Raw genomic sequence first — 23050 nt, 5'->3', positions numbered from 1 at the left:
GTTGTTGTCTACGCTGTACTCTGACCCTTGCCTGTTTGACCATTCTCAATAAATACTGCAAATGGATCCGAACGTCTCTGACTCTGCATCACACACATTATCCTTTTTTATCCTGATTTTATCAATTTTGGAAACAGTTGCTTAATATTTTTTTTATAACCTGTAATAATTTGAGATTCTTTGATGAATAAAAAGAATAAAGAATAAAGTTATTATTATTATTATAAAAAGTAAAAAAAAAAAAAAAAAAGAACAACATTTATTTAAAATATACACTTCCGTTCAAAAGTTTTGGGTCAATCTTTTTTTCTTCTCTTTTTCAAAAGAAATTAACACTTTTATCCAAGGATGAGTTTAATTGATTAAAAGTGATAGTAAAGATTTATGTCTTTAGAAAAGATTTCTATTTTGAATAAATGCTGTTCTTTTTAACTTTTTATCATTTTTAATTAACCCTTACATTATGGGTGTTCTCTGAACATTCTGAAATAGTAACACTTAAAAACACTGCTAACGTTTTGAGAACATTATTAAAGACTACAAATTCGAACTACCATTCTATTAATATTACTAGAAACCTTACCAAAAGTTGGCCAAAGTTCAGAGAACTTTTCTTGTGCTGGGAAGATGTCATGGTATAACATTAACAAGTGTTGCAGGAGTGTTAAAAGACTAGATGACAAAGCACAACAAAAAAGTTGTTCATGGAAAGGCAACTATCAAAGATGCCATGCTCAACCCACTAGCATTCATGCTTTGTCTTTCCTACATCTTCTTGTCTTTACCAAGGAGGTCTATAATACCAGGAGAAAGCTATTTGTTAGTATCCATTACATTTGTGCAGATGTTTTTATCTAAAGCAAACTGCAGTGCATTGAATATACATTTTATCAGTTCATGCTTTCCATGGGAAATGAATCAGTTCTGATTTTCACCGTTATAAACATCCTAAATAGTATGTTAGAACAGAATTAGTGTGTCCTAAATCAAAGGATGTTAAAAACAATGAGTCAAAGGTGTAAGGATGTTATTCTGGAGAATTTTTGATATTTGCTAGCCTGAAAATCCAGACCTAAATCTAAAAGATTTATGGTCTGGTGCGACTAATGAAAATCGGCCAGCTCGAGGGGCGGCGCCAAGCATGCATTTGAAAATCTCACCGCACACAATTGGATAACACTACGACCAATCACAACAAGTTATCGCTTAGCTTCCAGCGGAGCTAACTGGTAGATTAGACTCTTACCGTATCCGGTCGGCAACAGCAAAAACGCCCTTCTTGCAAAGGAACGATTCGAGCGGTGTCTTCTGTTCCTCTTTTAGAGAAAAAGTCAAAATCTTTCATTTTAACAAATGGTGTCCATCCATAGCCATCTTGCAATCTTTACTAATGACTTTGACGTTGCAGCGCTGTCGTCATCTCGCCTGTGGCCCGCCTATATCAGATAACCAGATGTGATTGGTGCAACTCGGATACATGGGCATAGTTAATGAGCATCATTACTCGACACCAGAGTAACTCGCTGAGCAAATTCAACTTGTGCTCTCGCGAGAACTCTGGATTCCCAGGGTAGATATTTGCATGAACAAGCTCCAAAAAGTACTGGTACATATTTTCCATGCAAATAAGCACAATTGGGACACAGCACAGATCCTTCATTAACCACAGTATACACTCAAAGTTTTCTGCAGAAAAACAACCAGCTGAAGAACTCAAAATGAGATTGCAGATGAAAATATGGCTTTAATTGTGAACTGTGCTCAAACAAATTCATCAGAGCATCGTGCTTTAATTGCAGAATTTGACTCATTTCTGCTCTGCACACAAACCATATCTGCTTATGTGCTCAATCTCACAGTTGGACTATTCTTCATGGATTTAAGTTTTCATTTTCATTGAGGAGCATCAAAGAGAGCAGAACATAATTGTCTAAGTGCACTTCAAAATGGCTTCAGTTTTGATAATGCAGTATAGTAAATGATTCATATTTTACTTGGGGATGAAGTCCCAGTTTGTTTAGTTAAATTTAATTAAGGTAGGGAATCCTTTAAATTTCATTTCCTCTATATGTGTAAGAAGAATCCACTTGTTGTTTCTTTCATACAGTGTTTACTGTGTTTCGTAAGTGTGTTTTGTGAGGATTGCAATTTGCTTTAGTATATATATATATATATATATATATATATATATATATATATATATATACAAACGAATATATAATAAGGGAAATTTGTTTTGTAGAATCAAGGTCATCTCTAATTCAAAGTGCTTTCTCATACTGTATAAAAGCAGTAAATTGTAAATGAGTGTATTTGTCTGACTGTCTGTTTATTTATTTCAAAAATATCTATCTACTGTATCTCTGTTCCCTATCTATCTAGATATCTATCTATCTATCTATCTATCTATCTATCTAGATATCTATCTATCTATCTATCTATCTATCTATCTATCTATCTATCTATCTATCTATCTATCTATCTATCTATCTATCTATCTATCTATCTATCTATCTATCTATCTATCTATCTATCTATCTATCTATCTATCTATCTATCTATCTATCTATCTATCTATCTATCTATCTATCTATCTATCCGCAAGAGTGGTCCAGTGATTATGAAGCCCCTCCTGTTGTCTGTTGAGGACTTGACTGAAGCGGACTCTTGTAGAGATGTTATATTAGACGCTGCAGTACAGTCGCGCTGGAGTGAGTGTGTCCAACGCGCACCACCAATTGCTCATGGTGTTTTTTTACTACTTATTGGACAAAGACAACGGCATCGTTTCATTCTCTCGGTCTGTTGGTGTGGTCGAAGCTTCATTTAATCGCGTTCTTTATCTCTCTTGGACAACAGATGTTTCTAATACATGACAGCAGTGTGGATCATTACGCGGCGCGTATATTTTCTGTAACTTTTTTCCCAATTGCACTGATCCATGTCGAGCACGTTCATTTCTGGGAATTAATTAACATCATCTCTTCCCGCTGAAGAGCACACCTCACTTGTCCTCATGGATATTTACTCCTCTAAACTATCACCCGCTGTGGATTATGGAATTGGGGCGTTCCTGCTGCTCATTGGTAAGATTGAGTTTCTGGATCTCCAACTTTTTTGGTAACCGATTCTGGTTCGTAATAATGATTCTGTTTGTTTCCAGGCGGATTACTGAAATTCACTTCTTACATAATTGACTCAAAAGGGCAGTGTTATTCCAAACACGAGTTTGTAGAGAAGATTATCAATCGATGCTTTGGTAGCCTACTTTCATTTAGGAGAAACTGGGGTTATTTGTCACATGCGAGAAGTTCTCATGGATTCTAAATATAGCCTCAGCAACTACAAGGCTTTTAAACAACAACACTTGCACAACACAATTGCTTTTTTGTTTAGTAATGGTTTTGTTGTCAATCAGCGTTATTGAATTAGCTTAATTTTTATTAAATATTCCCTTTCAATTTTTTTTTCCAATTTCACTTTATTGTTGGATTTCCTTCCAAAAATTGTCTCGCATCCCACTGCGTTTACTGTCTCACATCAATAGGCCTACCACACCAATTAATACATCACAATAGACTAAACAACACAAAACAATACGTAACTGTGCTCCAGTGCATCAATTGAGTAATTTCTATGTTTTCAGAGCCCAGTTAGGGTACCCAGTAAGACCTACTTAGATCACCAACTCTATTAAGTTAACAGACTGGTGATCAAAAGATTTCCGTAATCTGTTCATTCCAGCATATGCTAAATCTTCTGTTTGATGGCAAAAGCTATTTCTCATATAGGCTACAATATGAAAAGGGTTAGACATCATTTTACCTGCCGTTTTTTTAGTATATGAATATGAAATATGAACACTTGACACAAGCATTTGGCTCACAATCTTTGAACAAATACATAGCAGTCTAGCCAATCGAGCTTTAAGTTGAAGAGATAGACAACTTACACCATGCACATGTTCCATATTGTATACTGTAACACTCTATGTTATAGATAAAAAAAACAATAGCATGATGTGTTTATTTGCTCCAAATGACTGTAGTATCCTCAGAAAATAGTTACGTTCTTGTACCTTACATCAAACATAATCTATATGTGCACTGGATATGTGCTCGATTGGATTATGTTAGACCCTTCTCAGATTTTTCATTGCATGATTAAACAGCATCCACATACCCAAGTATTTATAAGAAGACACTTGTTCAATCTGTATGTTATTATGTTCAGTCACTTGTGTTTGATAGTTATTCACTGGAAGACCAAAAATCATTTCCTGTCTAAGTGAATTCCTTTCACACCACTCCACTAATCTATCCATACAACACTGATGAATACTAGAATCATCTTCAATCCCTAATAAAGACAAAAGCACTGTATCATCTGAAAACTTCAATGTTTTGATATCAGTTTTACAGTTGTCTGTATAAAACGGAAAGATGTGCTCACCCAACCTAAGGCGCTCCTGAATAAGAAACAAGTTGAATTTTTCTGATTGATTCTAACTATCTGTATTCTACCTGTCAAAAATGAGTAGTAACAATCAATCAGGTAAGGATTAACTTTCATTTGAATCATTTTTGTCAGTAGAAGCTCTGGCTGTATCGAATTAAATGCAGAGGTAAAGTCCACAAAGAGAGCCAGAGCTATAGTTTAAGACTAATCCAGATGCGTCAGTATTAGTGTTACCACTGCATCCTCTGTACTGTGATATTGCTTATAGGCAAACCATTAAGTATTTTCTCTTGAGATTTCTCTTTTCATAACAATAGGAGCTAAGTTTGCAGACTGGTAATTAATCACTTACAGTCATTTCTCCACCCCTACTTTCTTTGGAAGAGGTATTACATTTCAGGAATGATGTGATAGTGTCTAAAGAACACTGAAAATCATCATTATGTTTTTTGGGCTATAGAAGTAAACAAACAATTAAAAATCATACTATACATTTAATCAGGAATCAACTATAGCCATTATGACAAAAGTGGATTTATTAGGGTGTTTTTTCAAAATTGTAGTGGTCACATTTAAGTAATAATCTAAATTTATGCTATTTTTAATTCATTAAAATATATATTTTTTTGTCCAAAACAATGGATATAGTGATGTTTTACATTTTTGCTGTTTCATAGTTGTTTTGCTCTTAATATTTTCTTGCAGGTTCCATTGTGACAACATTCCCAGAAATGGTGTGTTCAATGAACTTTCCTTTTTTTCTGAGCAGTAAGGGTTGTTCAATTGCTTTAAAGTATGATTTTACGCAGAAATTGATTTGTTATTAAAAGTGTAACTATCCCCAGTCCACCCTATTTGTGAACTGATAAATGCCTGCATCCTTCGTCATCAGCATCACTCAGTCATTTAATTCACTCATGTTGTATTTATATAGAAAATCTGAGTCATGTCATGAATTTCGAGAGGCGAGAGAAAATAACTTAATTATGAAATTTCAGCGGTGAATCAGCTCTACAGAAGACAATTGTCATCAGCTCAATTAAATTTAATGTTGATTCAAATTAGATTAGTAACAGTTTCATTGTTGCAAAGCTAATCAATAATGAAATTAATTCAATTCAGCTGTAAAGCAGCTCTACAGTGGGCAATTATTCAGCTCAATTTAGTTCAAGGATAATTTAATTCTCTTCAGTTACAAGATTTGAAGATTTGACCTCCAGGTCACCAAAGCAGATTTCAAGTCTTGAGTCTTTTCCTGCCTCAAGGTCCATACACTTCAGAAAATTGGGTTGTAAATTACATATTGAGACATCATAAATAGAAATTCAGGTGCTTTCACACTGATTTGGCTGTCGTTTCTCATTCGGCTGCTTTGAGAAATGCCTGTGGATGTTGACGCAGTAGTTCATACCCCACATCATTTTTCAGGTCTTTGCAACTGGGGACATTTAATCTCCTCAGTACATGACATGTCACAGCAAACTGCAGGTGTTTGGTGAATCCTTGGAAGCATCGAACCAAGCTGATGGCTTATGACTTATACACACTTTACCCATAAGGCTCTGTTGAATAAAGGTCCTCTGTTCCCTAAATAAGTTTGTTCCTTGCAAAGGAAGCTGTTGTTAAAGCAGATGTAGGTATTTTTTTCTGCTTCAGGGAGATCTATTTGTTTATCCTAGAATCTTGAGTGTAATTCTTTTAAAAGTATGACTACAGATGGCTCGTATTTAATGTAATCCACATACTCAGCGATCAACCTACTGGAGGAAGGATTTCACCAGCACAGCACAGATCAAACCAGATAATGCTAGTAAAATGTAACATTCAGCAAATTAATATAGTGTCGTTGTGGAGTGGAGTTGGTCATGGGTTTGATTCCAAGGGTTTACAATACATGCCTTGAATGCAATAAAAGTTGCTTTGGATAAAAGTATCTGCCAAATACACACAGTAAATGTAAGTCCCACAGCTACTAATGCAATCTAAATCTCCAGTTTGATTATGTATGGAACGGACCTGTATAATTTATACAGCGATAAAGCACCTCGACATCTCGGTGTGAAACTGTACATGGCTGAAGGGCACAACAGGAAGGTTATCAAAGAGTCAAGATGACATACTGTTGGTTGCTGAGATTAAAGAGAGGTCGAAGACACAAAGAAAGGACACAAGAGACTGTTTGAAGATGGGGTTACGTAAGACTGCAGAAGAATTCGTATGGGATTTGCCCCTAACATGAAACAAAACACAATATACAATACTCCCCTGTGGTTTAAACTGTAGAGGAGAGCCAAGCAGTGCCAAGAACATGGAAAATGGACAAACTGATCAAATGAAACTTAAATGCAATGCATGTCACTTTGGGTACATGCAAAATAGAACTATTGAAGATACAGCATCGGGTTATTCAGCAAGTTTATGGAGGAAAATCCTGTAAGTAATAAAGAGGGATATGTACAGTCAGCTAGTCATTATATCAAAATCAAAACCCAGACTCAGTATTTCATTCATTTTGAAATAAATAGATAAATGGACATGAAATATTGATTTAATACATGTCACTTTAGAGAATGAAGTGATTCTAAGACACAACTGCCGCTACAGGTACGTTGGAGAATGCTTGCCACGGACAATGGTAGACAAAAATATCTGAGAACAGAATTCAGCAATTGACCAATCAGAACAAGAATTACAGATATAATTAGTGTTAAACAAAATGGGATGGTTAATAATAATATTAATAATATGCACACACACTACTGTTCAAAGGTTTGGGGTAAAATATATGCGTCTTTTGAACTTTCTATTCATCAAAGTATCCTGAAAAAACGTATAACAGTGTTCACAAAAATATTAAGTTAAACAACTGTATTTAAAATTGATAATAAAACTAAATGTTTCTTGAGCAGCAAATCAGCATATTAGAACGATTTCTGAAGGATCATGTGACACTGAAGACTGGAGTTATGATTCTTAAATTTCAGCTTTGCATCACAGCAGTAAATTACACGTGATAGAAAAAAATATTTTATATCGTAATAATATTTCCCAGTATTACAGTGTTCACTGTATTTTTAATAAAATAAATGAAGCCTTAATTGCAGAAATATTTCTTTCAAGTGAAAAATAAATGTTTTACCATATCCAATTTTGCCAACAAAGCACTATGAATGTGATTCTTAGTCAATTAAAAGGCATTGTTTCAAATGAGTAAAACCGGTTGAATAACATGTTGCTATATGTACACTACACACCTAATTTCTCCTTGTTATCTTTTCATATGCAGCAATTCTTTCCATTGTGGGGAACTTGATGGTTCTTGTGATGGCGTACAAGCGGTCAAACCACATGAAGCCCCCAGAGCTTCTTAGCGTGAATCTCGCTGTGACAGATCTGGGAGCAGCCGTCACAATGTACCCGCTGGCTGTAGCCTCAGCTTGGAACCACCATTGGATAGGTGGAGACGTCACCTGTGTGTACTACGGCCTGATGGGATTTTTCTTCGGAGCAGCTAGCATGATGACCCTGACAATTATGGCTATTGTTCGCTTCATTGTGTCTTTAACGCTCCAATCACCCAGTGAGTTCCTCAGGGGTCTATCCTTAGACCTATTTCTATTCTGAATTCAGCATGGATTCCTATTGAGTGATACAACCTCAAGGCTACTGGCTGAGATACAGATGAATTGCCTTTTCTTACCATTTTAATGTTCTGTTCAGAATGACAATGATGTATGTTTCAGAATGCTAATCAAACTCAGTTTACATATATATTATACATGCACACATGCACTTTTCAGAAATGTAACCCATATCCTTTCTAGTAACTTATTTCTGTTTGACACTAGCTAAAGCAAATTGCAGATTGACACAGTAAAAGAAATCAAAGAATCTTAGAATGTATTGCAGGTTTCCATAAGTCATATCCCAAATTGTCATGGAAGGTGGTTGATGCGTGTTATCTGCTGACATTTTGTGTATAATCTGTTCTCATAAGATCATAAAAAAATCTTGTAAATATCTGTAGGCATTAAATGAAAATTCCAAGTTTAGTACAATTTAAGGTTAATCAACAGCATTTGATATAATAATTATTACAATTTCCAATTAAAGAGTTTCGGAGTTTCAGTTAGGCGCTTACAATAAAATGTAAATGTTAAAACAATCACTGTTTCAACAGTATAGACACAAGACAAATAATATGTGATTTTATTATGAATCAATCATCAAAACTTTTTCTGTGTAGAGTTCTATACAATTTTACAACTTTGTCGCCATGAAAACGCAACACCGTAAACTCTAAAACCCTAAAACGACTGTAAAAGGGATTTAAACAACTTTAGGCCTATGCCACAAATGCTGTCGAATGAGCTTAACTTGTACCAAACCTGGAATACAGTATTATCTTAATTATTTAAGCTATTAAAATGAGCCTTATAAGACCTCAAACAGAACATGAGAGTTAATTTATACATCAAATATTACAATATCAGTCTTGAGAGTAAAAATAAGGGAATTTTTTTTTTTTTTTTTTTGCAAAGAGCATGGAGGAAGATTTAGTAGGCCAATACAAACTAAAAAATATATACATTTAGATAATTCTCAAACATATTTAAATAACGAATATTTATTTCAATGACGATAACTTGTCATTTAAATGTTGACAAATGTACTTCCCTCCTACAGTTTCAACAGTCCAGCAAAGAAAGCAAACGAGATCATCACTAGGAGTACAATATAAAATAATATCTCACATCCAACATCCTCCAAATAGGTTGTGCAAACAGCCAATCATTTCTGATTTTTTCCACTACAATAGCAAAACAAGGTTTCGATATCCAGGAATTGTTTGACAGACGGAGTGATCCGGTTTCATCTCTGTAAGGGGTTGTGTTCACGCTGAGAGCTGCTGGGGAGCTCTGTTACAGCACATAGTTGTCATTTACACACAAACCCAACATGACAGTTCAGAAAGCTAACTTAATAGAGTTTTTTGGCTGTCTCATGCCCGGGAGACAAACACTGAATTATTGAAATGAAACTTGGCATGGGAAAACTGCCGTATAGAGAAATAAATGGATCTCTGGTTTGTTCTTGTAGCTAGACAAATCCCGATAAAAGAGCTAAAAGAGATACGACACCAGAAGAGCTCATTCAGTAGGCGGTGTTGAGTTAAGCAACCTCCCAACCTAGCAACCATATAGCAATGCCCTAGCAACCCCCTAGCTACCACCTAGAACACCGTAGCAACTGCATAGCAATGCCCTAACAACCACCATGAACATCCTGGCAACCACCTACACTATGGTTACATCTCAGACCACCCTAGCAACCATCCAGACCACAGTAGCAACTACATAGCAGCACCCTAACATCAATCGCGGGATGGGGACCTAGAAACATAGCTGGGATCAGTCCCGGAACATTCAGACTGTCTGTCCAAATCTGATTTTTGTGCATATCTGACTGAAATCTAATCAGATTTAGAAAGTGTTAACAGCAAAACAAATCCCATGAAATGCAATTTTTACAAATCGGTTTCGAGCTACATTCATTTGTGGTTTGAAATTCAAATTGTATTTCTGAGAATCCGTTTCAGTCTGACTGCCCTGATCAGATTTTGCGTGGTTTATGTGACTTTCTCACGCCATGTAAAATGTAAACGTCAGACGTTGTAATATGGAACATGCTGAAAGTGGCTGTAGAAACAAGGTTGTGTTGTTGCAAAGTGGCAAACGCTGCCTCATAAGATGCAGTAGTCCAGCACGGCGGCTACACGTTGTCACTGTAAATAAGACAACATCTCTATTGCAAACCCCTCCATGGTGCGGTTGTTGTTGTTGGCGTATACCTACCAATGCAACACCATTGCCATAGAGGCCAATGCAGATATTCCGGAAACCGATGGAGCGGCATGGACACACAAATCGGATCTGAACAGTTGCGATTCACAATGTGGACAGTCAATAATTTTAGATCAGATAATCGATAGGATACATGAATAATCAGATTTGGACTGACAGTGTGAACGTAGCCTAAGGCCCTTACACCTGGTATTAAGATGCGTTTGAGTCGATCGGATCACAAGTGATCTAAAACATTTGAGCTTGTCAACTTTCGACCACTTCCAGAGGTAGTCGAAAACGCATAAGATTGGATTGTTTTCACAGTGTAAATGCTCATGTGGTCGAATGTGTTCGAACAGCCACAAAAGTCCGCCTACTCTCCGTCTACTGACCTAATGTTTAAAAATTATGAGAAGCGCACTAGCCAGACGGGATTTAAACTTTGGCTGGAGACCCAAGTTTGGTTTGAAGACTAAAAACTACTAAACACAATGTTCTCTCGCCACTCCTGATTTCTAACACACACTCACAGCGTTCAGCGTGGTCTTAATACCAGGTGTAAACAGGGAGTGTATGATATTGATGACATCACCATAGCTCTTCAGTTATTACAATTGACCCCATGTTACAACACTCCCCGGTCTCCCCCTAAATGAAAGGACTCTTGTTTGTGTTAGTTTACTGGCAGAAGCCTATAGATGTGTATCTGGAATCTGGAAAACCACACATTCCCCAGTTTTCTAGGAAAAGACACAATATGCACAGTATGTTTCCAGCTCTGTCTCTGTCTTAATGAAGCATACAAACACATGGCAGTGGTTTCAAACGGCCCTCTCAGCCAAGTTCAGGCACATCTAGACACAGTTGCCCATATTTTTGTGCCATCAAGTGTGAACTCAGCTTTGCCCATATTTTTGTGGCATTTAGTGTGAACTCAGCTTAATATGAGGGCAGTTGCAGGTCAGCTTGTACAATTCCCCTTATATTAGTGTTCTTGGTGATGCTAGTAAGCAAAAGAATTGTTCAACCACTTCCAGTAGGCTAAATGTGCTACAGAGATTGAGGTCTTTAGGCCTTAACTTGTCTTGAAATGATTCCATTACAAAGATAAATGTCTGAGTATCTACCAATAAAATAAGTGGAACATACTGAATAGAAAACAGGATTAATTTAGTTCTTTTAAAAAATAAAATGAATTCAATGTGGACCAAATCAATTAAATGATTACATATTTGAAACATATAAAAAATATATGCATGAGCACAAAAATGATTTCCTAATTATTATTATATTATTTGTTTGTCTAACTTTATAGTTTTGTAAAATAGAGGGATTTGAATAAAATTAGAAATATTATTTAATTATTTACACTCAATTCTATTCAATTTATATTTACATAACCAACCCATATGGGTTCATTCAATCACTCCTCATTACCACTTCACAAGCTAATTGCAAGTTCGTTACAGGGACGGCATGAAAAATGGTCATAGAACTAAATGATCCATACTTTTTTCATTTTAATCCCCTTTTCATACCTAGAAATGTCTGTCTCTGTCCATAGAAGAGAAAATCAGCAAAAGGAGCGCAAAGATACTTGTGGCAACCACATGGATGTACGCGCTACTCTGGGCTCTTTTCCCTCTGATTGGATGGGGAAAATACGGCCCAGAGTCCTTCGGCCTGTCCTGTACTCTGGCCTGGAGGGACATGAAGGAACAAAGCCAGTCTTTTGTCATTACCATCTTCCTCATGAACCTCATCCTCCCAGCCATCATCATCATGTCGTGCTACTCTGGCATCGCTCTGAAACTATACGTCACCTACAAGTCTATGGACGACAGCAACCACATACCCAACATGATAAAGATGCAGCGGCGGCTCATGGTGGTGAGTGTGTTTGATTTATAGTGTGTACCAGCTACACTGCTAACATGAAACATAAGATCTGCATATTAACCTTTCATCTGAACGTGAAATGAAACCCAAGAAAGTCAGAGGCTTTCTAGCTTTTATCTTTAGTCCTGTTATTTAAGTCACAATGGCCAGAAATCAGTTGTATATATAAACTAATTTTGATTTTGATGGCTGCAACACGCTCCAAAAAAGGTTGGGACAGAGGCATGTTTACTACTGTGTCACATCACCTTTCCTTTTAATACACTTTTAATCATTTGGGAATTGAGGATACTAATTGTTGCAGTTTTGCAAGTGGAATTTACACCCAATCTCGCCTGATATAAGACATCTGCTTTAACAGTTTGTGGCAGTCGTTGTCTGATTCTCCTTTTCATGATGGGCCATACATTTTCAAAAAGAGGCCAATCTGGACTGTAGGCAGGCATCTTCCCATGAAAAATGTCATCTTGATGGCAGTACATGTCTCTGCACAATGTACGTCAATGGTACCTACACACATATGCAACTCAGCCATGCCGCTTGCACCGATGAACCCCCATTCCAAGACAGATGTTTGCTGATGAATGTCTGTATGGTCCCTTTCATCTTTAGGACTGAGAACTGGATGTCCGTTTTTTTCCAAAAACAAGCTGAAACATGGACTCATCTGACCACAGCACACATTTCCACAGTCTTCTAAACCATCTGAGATGAGCTCGGGCCAAGAGAACTCGGCAGCATCTCTGCATCAAAAAGATTTTTCCTTGCGTAACAGAGATGCGAGTTGCATTTCTTGATGCAGCGTCAGACTGTGTTAAGTGACAATGGTTTTCCAAAGTACTCCCGAGCACATGTGGCTATATTTAACACAGTAGCATGATGGTTTCTCATGCAGTGCCACCTGAGGGCTCAAAGGTGACGCACATTCAACGGAGGTCTCCTGCCTTGCCTTATACAAAGACTGAGATTTCTCTGGATTCCCTGAATCTTTTCACTTTATTATGTATAGAAAATGTTGAAAGACATAAATTCTTTGCAATCTTGCATTGAGAAATGTTATTTTTGAAAGACTGAGATGCTCCTTTTACACTCAATCACAAACCCTGACGGTGAGGTTAAAGGACAAATCCAGTGAAAAATGAACCTGGGGTTAATTAACACATGGTTACCGAGTCGATCGTTCCCTGCGATGAGTTTTCATGAAAATCGAATGTATAGAGTTTTATCTTTAAAAACAGATTAGCTCATAACAGTAGTATATGGGGCACAGAGTTCGTGGCTCGATTAGTCGAGACTGTTTTCCAAGATGGATCCTGCATGTCAACGCGTAATGTACTGTCTTTATAAAGTATCTTCTTATTAAACGGTCTGTACACTTACAAAGTTCTCAATGCTTCGGTTTGTATGTAAGGACCCTCATTATGTTACCGTGTTAGTGTGACGCTATTTTGAGCCTTGTTAGTGGTATTAACTAGCGATTTATTTTTACTTACTCTGTGCCCCATATACTACTGTTATGAGCTAAAATGTTTTTAAAGATAAAACTCTTTACATTCGATTTTCATGAAAACGCATCGCAGGGAACGATCGACTCGGTAACCATGTGTTAATTAACCCCAGGTTCATTTTTCACTGGATTTGTCCTTTAACTAGCGGGCAAGGGCCTCACATATTACCAATTCATCTGATAATTGTGGACTGTTTAAAAAGAGTTTAACTTGGATATTCTATAATCTTTTCACTTTTATTTTCCCTCTGTCACAACTTTTTTGTAGTGTGTTGCAGCCATCAAAATCAAATGTTTACAAAATTTTGTCAGTTAAAAAAAGATTCATGAGAATTAACAAATCATTGATTGATCATTTTACAAAATGTCCCAACTTTTCTGGAAATGGCGTTTGTATTAACAAAAACTATAATAGTATATCAATGATACTAAAATAAGACTGTTGTGCACATACTAATGAGAGTTCCTGTGAACAATGTGAAAACTCATTTCAGTTTGTTTCCGCTCTCAATGCTGTTGTATGGCTTCAGAAGAGTAGTGAGACAGTTGTATGGAGTACTTTAAAGAGCTTGACTGTTTCCCTTGTCTGCTGTCAGTATATGGAAAAGGAAAGCCTTGACAAGCGGAAGAAAAAATAATACATTGGGTTCAACCTTTAGTTACCAATCCTTACATCACACCTCACTCAAACTCTGATTCTTTCAGCAATCTCAACCTGGACATTTTTATTCCTAGTGTAATGACGCTGAGGGATATGTCTCCCTGTAGCATGAATTGGAACTCATAATACTCATTCAAAACTGAGCTCTATTCATCCCCAATGTCCTTGAGCTTTCGAAAGCAACAGTTATTCCAAAATACTGTAAATGATTCAATTATCACTGGCTTTCTTTTCCCATGTTCTTATCTGTGATTGTTCTACCCACATGAGACCATTTCAAAGCTTCTATACGCAGAAGCTTCACATCACCTGAAGGTTGTTTACAGACACATTCAGCATTCATATTTTAATAGCATTTAATGTATTCAGAAAGAGGTGCCAATCACTATACTGTAGCATTGCAAGACACTAAATAAGCCGTGTTATTTATAATGATCTTTTGGTCAATGGTGCCATGTCGGCCCTATTTGAAATAGCCCCAGTAAGGGCCCTATATGGGTTCGTCAATGAGTTCCATGTCGGCCCTATCTGAAATAGCCCCAGTATTGGCCCTAAATGGGTTCGTCAATGAGTTCCATGTCGGCCCTATCTGAAATAGCCCCAGTATTGGCCCTAAATGGGTTTGTCAATGCGTTCCATGTCGGCCCTATCTGAAATAGCCCCAGTATGGGCCCTAAATGGGTTGGGCCTATCTGAAATAGCCCCAGTATGGGCCCTAAATGGATTTATCAATAGATTCAATGTTGGCAGTATCTGAATTATCCCCAGTATGGGCCCTAAATGGGTTTATCAATGGGTTCAATGTTGGCAGTATCTGAATTATCTCCAGTATGGGCCCTAAATGGGTTTGGCAATAGTTCTATTTCGGCCCTATCTGAATTAGCCCATGCTGGGCCAACATGGAACCCTTGGACAAACCCATGTAGGGCCCATATCTCAAGCCTATATTGGCTCCACCATGCAATTTTATCATCCAAGTGGATGCTGCACACTGGTGGTGGTTGAGGAGAGATCCCCTGATATGATTGTAAAGCGCTTTGGGTGTACAGTAGTACATATGAAAGCGCTATATAAATGCCCGATTCTATTCTATTCTATTCTATTCTATTCTATTCTATTCTATTCTATTCTATTCTATTCTATTCTATTCTATTCTATTCTATTCTATTCTATTCTATTCTATTCTATTCTATAATGTTGGCCAGGAACAAACATCAAAACAGATCTCAGCATGTTATTCTTTGCTTTTACAGATCGCTGTGTTGATCAGCATTGGGTTTGTCGGCTGCTGGGCGCCGTATGGCATCATTAGCCTGTGGTCCGTCTACCGGCCTGGTGATTCAATCCCTCCTGAGGTCAGCATGCTACCGTGTCTGTTCGCCAAGACGTCCACTATATACAACCCGTTCATCTACTATGTATTCAGCAAGAACTTCAAACGAGAAGTCAACCAGCTGAGCCGCCTCTGCGGGAGATCCAACATCTGCCGTACATCCGATGCCAAAATCGACCCGGACAATACCATCTTCCTGGTGTGTGACCCAAACAAGTCCAAACCTGGAGCGGAGGAACCGACAGTAGAGAAGAGCGAGGAGAATGAGACTCGACTGATGCCGAATCAGTAGGATTTATGAATGAATATGTACAGAACATTAGTTAACTGGAACTTTTGCCTGGTTAAAGTCACCATGAAATCAAAATTAACTTGTTTTTTTTTTATGTAATATTGCAATATTTATTATAAATGATTTTTCAGTGCACATCATCATTTTTTTTTTATTCATGTGAGCTCATAATCTTTAATCAAAATAACTTCCCCTCCCTCTTGCAGTAACAACTTTCTTTTCTCTGGTGACGTGTGAGTTGGCATGAGGGCGGGACAACTTGTCATTCACATGAGATCCATCAATAGCAAACCACAACCATCCAACAATCCACTCAATTCCCATTGCTAAAAAAATCAAGTCCTGCCCTAAAATTTTTCTTGTTTGAAAAGCCGTTTAACTCAGAAATATGTCACATTGGGTACAGAAAGACTATCACAACTTCCATTTCATGCTGACTTTAATAGCACATGGAGTGGTTCTTTGTGTGTGTTTTTTATTTATTCCACAAGCTGCAATACGGATCCAAATCATCACAACGTATGGCATAGCACATTGCTGTGTGACACCGTATTATCAAGGGGTTTAGGTGTTATGTGATGGCTTTATATAAAGGGCATTTCATTGAGATATCATATATAGTCTTGTAAGAAAAAAGGATGTGGACGTCGAAGATCTCAAAATTGAAGTTTATTACAGCATAGCAGTGGCAAGGTACACGAAGCACATTTGGTTCACCGGCGTCAGAATGAATCCAGAACATCCAAATCTTAAACCTTTTATCCTGTTAGTTTACCACTCTTAATGTAAATGAAGTTGCTCTTGTTGCAACAGCTGTGGTCTGTATGTTAATGAAGTTGTTCTGAGATGGTTCTCTGTGTCCCACACCCATCCCCATTCTACAATTGACCATTTGTTCAGGATGTGATCAACCCAAATGGCGAAGAAACAATATAACTTGACTTTCTTTCATCTCTATGATAATTAAGCCATTTTGGGGATGAGCTCATTCTAAAATATATTTTGGAGTGGAATCTGGGTCGAGGCAGACTACAATTTCTTGCAGTTTGTTGTTTCATGCTAAGGACATGCTAAGGATATATTTCAAGACCATTGATATTTGCTCTAAAAGTTCACCCAAAAATGAAAATCCAATCATTAATTACTCAGCATTTTGCTGTTTCAAACCTATATGTCTTTCTTTCTTCTGTGGATCTAAACGCCAAACTCCATAACGGACAAAAAAACACTCGTAAAGTATCATAAAACTAGTCAAAATATGACCAGTGCACAATACTTCAAGCCCTCTAAACTAATACAGTACCGCTGTGTCAGGAGACAGTACTGTTGTGCCAATGGTGTCAAGGTATTTAAACCCAGTGCTAATAGAGTATTGCAGGAATGATGTATTTTTTTAGGCTAAAACTCGAAAATGATTTTTTAGGACTTCCAGTTCCATCTTCCTGAAATCAATGGTTTCTTTGAATGGGTTTTTGGTTAAATGTCTACAATAAGGTCCGTGGTTCACACATGCTCAAGATATTCTCATGTTTTAATTTATGCCATAAAACACATACATATACATACCGTCTATTGTGATTTTCTTTAAAGCTTTTACTTGTATTGAAAAAAGGTTGTTGCTTAATAATCGGGGACATTAAATATGTCATCAGTCAAACAGGAAAATTCATCTATTCACTAGTTTACTTTTACAGCTTTGTTCTGTTTATAATCGAGCTCTTGCAAACTATTCTAACTCAAACTTTAAAGGATTTTTTTTTTTTAAATAAAGACTTTGTCAGAAGGGTTGACAGAAGCTTAGTGATGGTGATGTCAAAGTTGTGTAGTTCATTTGTAGCCTATGTTTAGCTTTTTACTTCTGCCAATTGTATAGGCTTCAAAATTCATAAAGCTGTGTTCATTTGTGAAGATTATAATGGTGATCAAAACATGTAAGAATCATAAACTTTTGTTATTTTCTGCAATAATCCAAAAACCAATGAAGTTTAAATCCCGTCTGGCTACGCTAAAATAAAATGGTTTTGTGGCACTGTTCTTTTTACCCAAATATTTTTTGTTAAAGTAACACACATATATTTCTTTTACCACCAAAACACTATTGTATTGCGTTTAATTACCTTAACCTGTATAATTTTCCACTATATTATCAATCGTTAAGCTAATGTTAAGGGTTTAATTTCGTGATTAAAAAAACAACGGATGTGGCGATTTCCAACGTATTGGATGAAGACAATGTGCGAAGAAGGTGGTACGGTGAATTAAGAGAGAATAAATGTTGAAATTAAGTGTTATTTGATGTGTTTTTGAGAAAATTAGGAAAGGGGAAGACTTGATAGTATGTAATTGTGTTTAATGTTCAATTACAATGGAATTATTAGAACCATTTAAATTACAGTGGGTTACCATTATGGAGAAGAGTGGAGCATTTGGTTGGGATGTGGACTGATTCAAATAAGGTAAACTCTTGAGGCTGAAGGAGCATGTAAATAAGTGTTAATAAGTGCTATTATTAGCTAATAGCTAGCTATAGTCTAGAAATACATTTGAGAAATCATGTAAATCCTACACACTTTTATTTTTCAGTGCAGTTTTAAATAAACTAAAGCATGTTCACTAAACTTAACTGTTTTAAGTTACAGGGAAGCAATTCCATTGATTTGGTTGGACATTACTATTTCACATAGATTATTTCTCCTTCAGTTGTGCTGACACAACTGTAACGACTGAGACCAAATCAGACACAATTATTTGGTATATGTACCATAAAAATCTTCTGTGGTCCCATCCCCCCAAACAGGGCAAAATGGTCCTAGTTGTCATGACCACAATCAGATATGGTTTTATGGGTGTTAAAAGAATGTGACCACATGCTCTAGAGAGAGACAATGGGAAGATAGAAACAATCTTTAATACAGACTTTTCTGCATTAATCATAGACGAACTGATCTATAAATGAACATGCATCCCAGAAACTTTGTCAATGATTTACTGTCTTGTGTTGTGTCTTTTAATACTATTATCTGTTGATACTATGATCTCTTTGATACTATATATCTTATTATAGAACCCACACGCATACCATGTTTGGTCTCTATAAATTGGTACTTTGAAGATCAAAATGATTATGTACATGATATGCCGCTAGCTGTGCAACTTATTAGTATTACATGAATCTTTCTTAGTTTCATCTTCAGAAACCAATCCAGCGTGCCATTGCAAATGAGCATGCTTAGAACATAGACTCATAAATCTTCCCCACAGAGGAAACTCCCGCCAGAAATTCCACCCTTCTCATTGGTTGAGCCAGCCTGCAAGGTGTGTCCTTTGTCAAGCTTTAAAAGGCCTTTTCGCTAGCCCTTCCCTCACTTAGCTTTTTCGCTGCTGCCCTCAACTGCCGCTCCTTCACGTTGATAGTGGGAGGGGGGAACGGTGAAGGTGAGTAAATAATGATAAATTTCAAGTCATATAGTGGTCCAAAGTTATGTTCAGTGTATTTGCATCATCCTGATTTTCATGTTAAATGAAAACTTTTTAAATGTTTGATTGATTTTGGTGGTTAGTTTTGAAAGCTGTCAAAACCCAGCACAACTAAACCGTCCTCTGGAAAGAAAGAAAATCATGTGAATGCTTTGATAAACAGTGCTTAAATGACTGTGGCCAGAACTGTGTTGTTTGTATCATGAGGTGTTGTAAAAGACTGTGGTAATGGACATTTATTTCATCAGTGGGAAAGAACAGGCACTTTGTTGTTATGCAGGTAGTTTCCCACCATTGATGAGAGTGTCTGCACTGGTTCACACAGCAGGCTGAAGCACATGATGTCCTTTTATGAAACAACATTTTCATTGTGTTTAACACTTGGGAAGAAGTGTGGAGTCAGTAAGAATTTTTTCTAAAGAAATTAATACTTTTATTCAGCAGTGATGAACTTAATAGATCAAAAGTGACCACAAGGACGTCTACAACGTCAAGATGACGATTTCTAATAAATCTTTTTATTCATGAATGAAACCTGAATTTTTTTTTTTTATATATATATATATATATATATATATATATATATATATATATATATATATATATATATATATATATATATATATATATATATATATATATATATATATATATATATATATATATATATATATATATATATATATATCATGTTTTGCACAAAAATATGAAGCAGCACATTGCTACTAATTAAAAATCCAATGAAAGCAACAAATAGACCTAAATGAAAAAGATTTGAATAAAATATGAATATTAACCTTAAAAAATGGATGTTGATGCCAGAGTATAGTTGCAGGGATTCAATTCAATTAAATGCAATATTTAAAGGTACACTATCCACCTTATTCTGCTCTAAACAATGGGCGCTGCCATAACGACGACTCCGGTTCCCTACTTCCGGTTCTAAGCGCTTGACCTGTACTAGTAGCGAGAGAAGTTCAGTTTTAACGCTAACCACTCTAAACGTTTACTTTATTGAATGTATCTGATACATGGGCATTATCTCCTTCTTATCGTATGCTCGAAACACTCAGTTTCTAAAAAGTTTGAAATCTTCTTTGAATTGTTAAAACAAATAACAACAGCACATGAGGAGCTTGAACTCATTCTCTCGCTGCTTGTACAGGTCAAGCGCTATGAACGGAAGTAGGCAACCGGAGTCGTCGTCATGGCAGCGCGCATTGTTTAGACTGAGCAGAATAAGGTGGATAACAACAAAGAAAACTGCATGATTTTTTTTGGAAGAACATTATTCTGTTGTGCTTCGGCTGTGACCGTGCGGATGAATACGGTTATCCTGCACCTCATAAAACATTCACTGTAGGCTTAAGAGATAGTTTTTAGATGGAAAGGATCTCAAGCTGAGGACGTTATTATACCTATTAATAGACATGGTACTTCCTTGAAAAGTTTTTTTTTAGATAATTCTTTACAATGATCTCTTAGAGAGCTACATATGGCAGTTTACCTTTTCAATAATAATAAAAAAACATTACTCACCGGTTGAGTAATAATAATAAAAAAAACATCTCCACGTCGATTTGACATCATTTAAAATCCCTCAATTCTCGTCATCTCCGAAAAGCAAAGCTAATGTTGATTCTTGTTCTATTATAGCTCTGTTGCGTTCTCTTTTTGCCAGCAGACTCTCCTCTGTTCGGTGTTTGTTTAAAACGGGTGATTGCAAGCTTTTTCGCTCATTGTGACAACTAACCTATACCGCTCCCACACCATACACGCGTCAGAGTAGCTGGAGCAACTTTTCTCTATTAAAGGGATAGTTCGGCCAAAAATGATATTTAACCCATGATTTACTCACCCTCAAGCCGTTCGAGATCCATATGTCAATCTTTTTTCAGACGAACACATTTCATTTATTTTAGAAAATGTCTTAGATCTTTCAGTGGTTATAATGTGAAGCTATGGGGTCCACCTCCTTCAAGTCCAAAAATGTGCATGCATCCTTCACAAAAGTAATCCATCCGGCTCCAGGGGGATAAACGAAGGCCCTCTGAGGGTAATCCGTGCGGTTTTGTCGTAAAAATATGGTCGACGCGCGTTCACGGAGATGGATGCTGGCGTATGACGTAGGACGTAGCGTAGGAATCGTCATGACGTAGAACCATCCTGACGGGTCTAAAATATAAAAACATAGGCTTAGCTAAGCAGGGTAAGATAAAAACATGCTTTGGAAGAAGGACTGATGATATTAACTCGTTTAAGTTGTTCATTTTGAACAGAAAAAATAATATAGTGTACCTTTTAGGGTTAATATCAGCATCTAGAGCTAAACATAAATATTTGATTTGTTACGTCAAACACATAGCAACACATGCTTTTAAACTTGCTGTTTCATAGACTGTTTCTATTTCAGATTTGAGATGAACATGCATTTTTGATAAAGGTGTTAAAACTCAGTGAAACGTCCCGTCTGGAGCATCACTTGTCCTATCACATCAAGTCTTCGTCTGTAAACTCACTGCATTAAATATGTTCACCAAATCCTTTCCTAATAAAACAGCATGGAATATTAGTTACTCCCTGATAAAACAATAATTCATTCGCCCAGAAAAGCAATTTAATCTTATTTAGAGTGGATTCAGCCACAGATGGATTGACCAGAAGTTGTGTTTAGTGGAATTGTGGGAAGAACTTCAAATTCTTCGTTGGAGTACCTCGAAACACCTTGAAGTTAGCCAAATCTTGAGGGCAAGAAAGTAGAAATGCTTTAAGTGCAAAGCTTACAAAGAACAAACCTTTCTTCTTTTGTAATACTCAGGAAGTGATAATTTCTCCCATGGTAATAGCCATGGTAATAGCCTCCCATGGAAACTACAGATGCCCCAACACCCGTGCAGAGACGACTAGAAGCATGTGAAGAGACGACTCGACGCCTGATAAGAGACGACTCGACGCTGGCGATATGTTTATGCCCTAAATTAATGCATGTTTAACTAGCTGTATTTTTCTATGTACATTTCTAAAATGCACTTTCTGTAAAGCTGCTTTGAAACAATATGTATTGTGAAAAGCGCTATACAAATAAATTTGAATTGAATTGATAATGAAAGAGAGTTGTTAAATGAACAAAGCGGGAATGAACTTGTGTTTCTCTACAGACTACCGTTCAATCATCTGGGGTCAGTAAGATTTTTTTTTTTAAATAATGAAAATTAAGAGATGCATTAAGTTATTAAATTCACCAAATATGTCAAAGATCTTTTGTACTAGTGTAAAAATCTTTATTATTTAAAACATATTTTGCTCTTTTGAACTTTCTATTCATCAAAAAAAAAAAAATCCTTAAAAAAAAGTTTCCATTAAAATATTAATCAGCACAAGTGTTTTCAATATTGATAATAATCAGAAATGTTTCTTGAGCAGCAAATCCGCATATTAGAATGATTTCTGAATGATCATCTGACAATTTCAGTTTCGCATCATACATTTGAATGGTAGTGTACGTGATTCAATGACTGCAAATATAGTTTCAGACTAAAAAACAAAGTCACTGTCCATTTTCATTCTGTCTCTTTTT

At 36.5% G+C, this 23050-nt stretch overlaps 1 protein-coding gene across 1 annotated transcript; it reads left to right on the top strand.

The window, feature by feature from the left end:
- Positions 1–2669: 2669 nt before the first annotated feature.
- On the top strand, positions 2670–18805 carry opn8b (opsin 8, group member b). The gene is made up of 4 exons (XM_081378948.1): positions 2670–3086; positions 7745–8038; positions 11869–12194; positions 15625–18805. Exons 1-4 carry the CDS (start codon positions 3017–3019, stop codon positions 15994–15996), a joined length of 1062 nt encoding a protein of 353 aa, XP_081235074.1. The 5' UTR covers positions 2670–3016; the 3' UTR covers positions 15997–18805.
- Positions 18806–23050: the final 4245 nt, after the last annotated feature.

Source organism: Scardinius erythrophthalmus (assembly GCF_964197995.2).
Source record: "Scardinius erythrophthalmus genome assembly, chromosome: 11".
Taxonomy (NCBI): domain Eukaryota; kingdom Metazoa; phylum Chordata; class Actinopteri; order Cypriniformes; family Leuciscidae; genus Scardinius; species Scardinius erythrophthalmus.
Note: the sequence above shows the minus strand (reverse complement) of the source record. Positions and strands in the feature narration are given on the sequence as shown.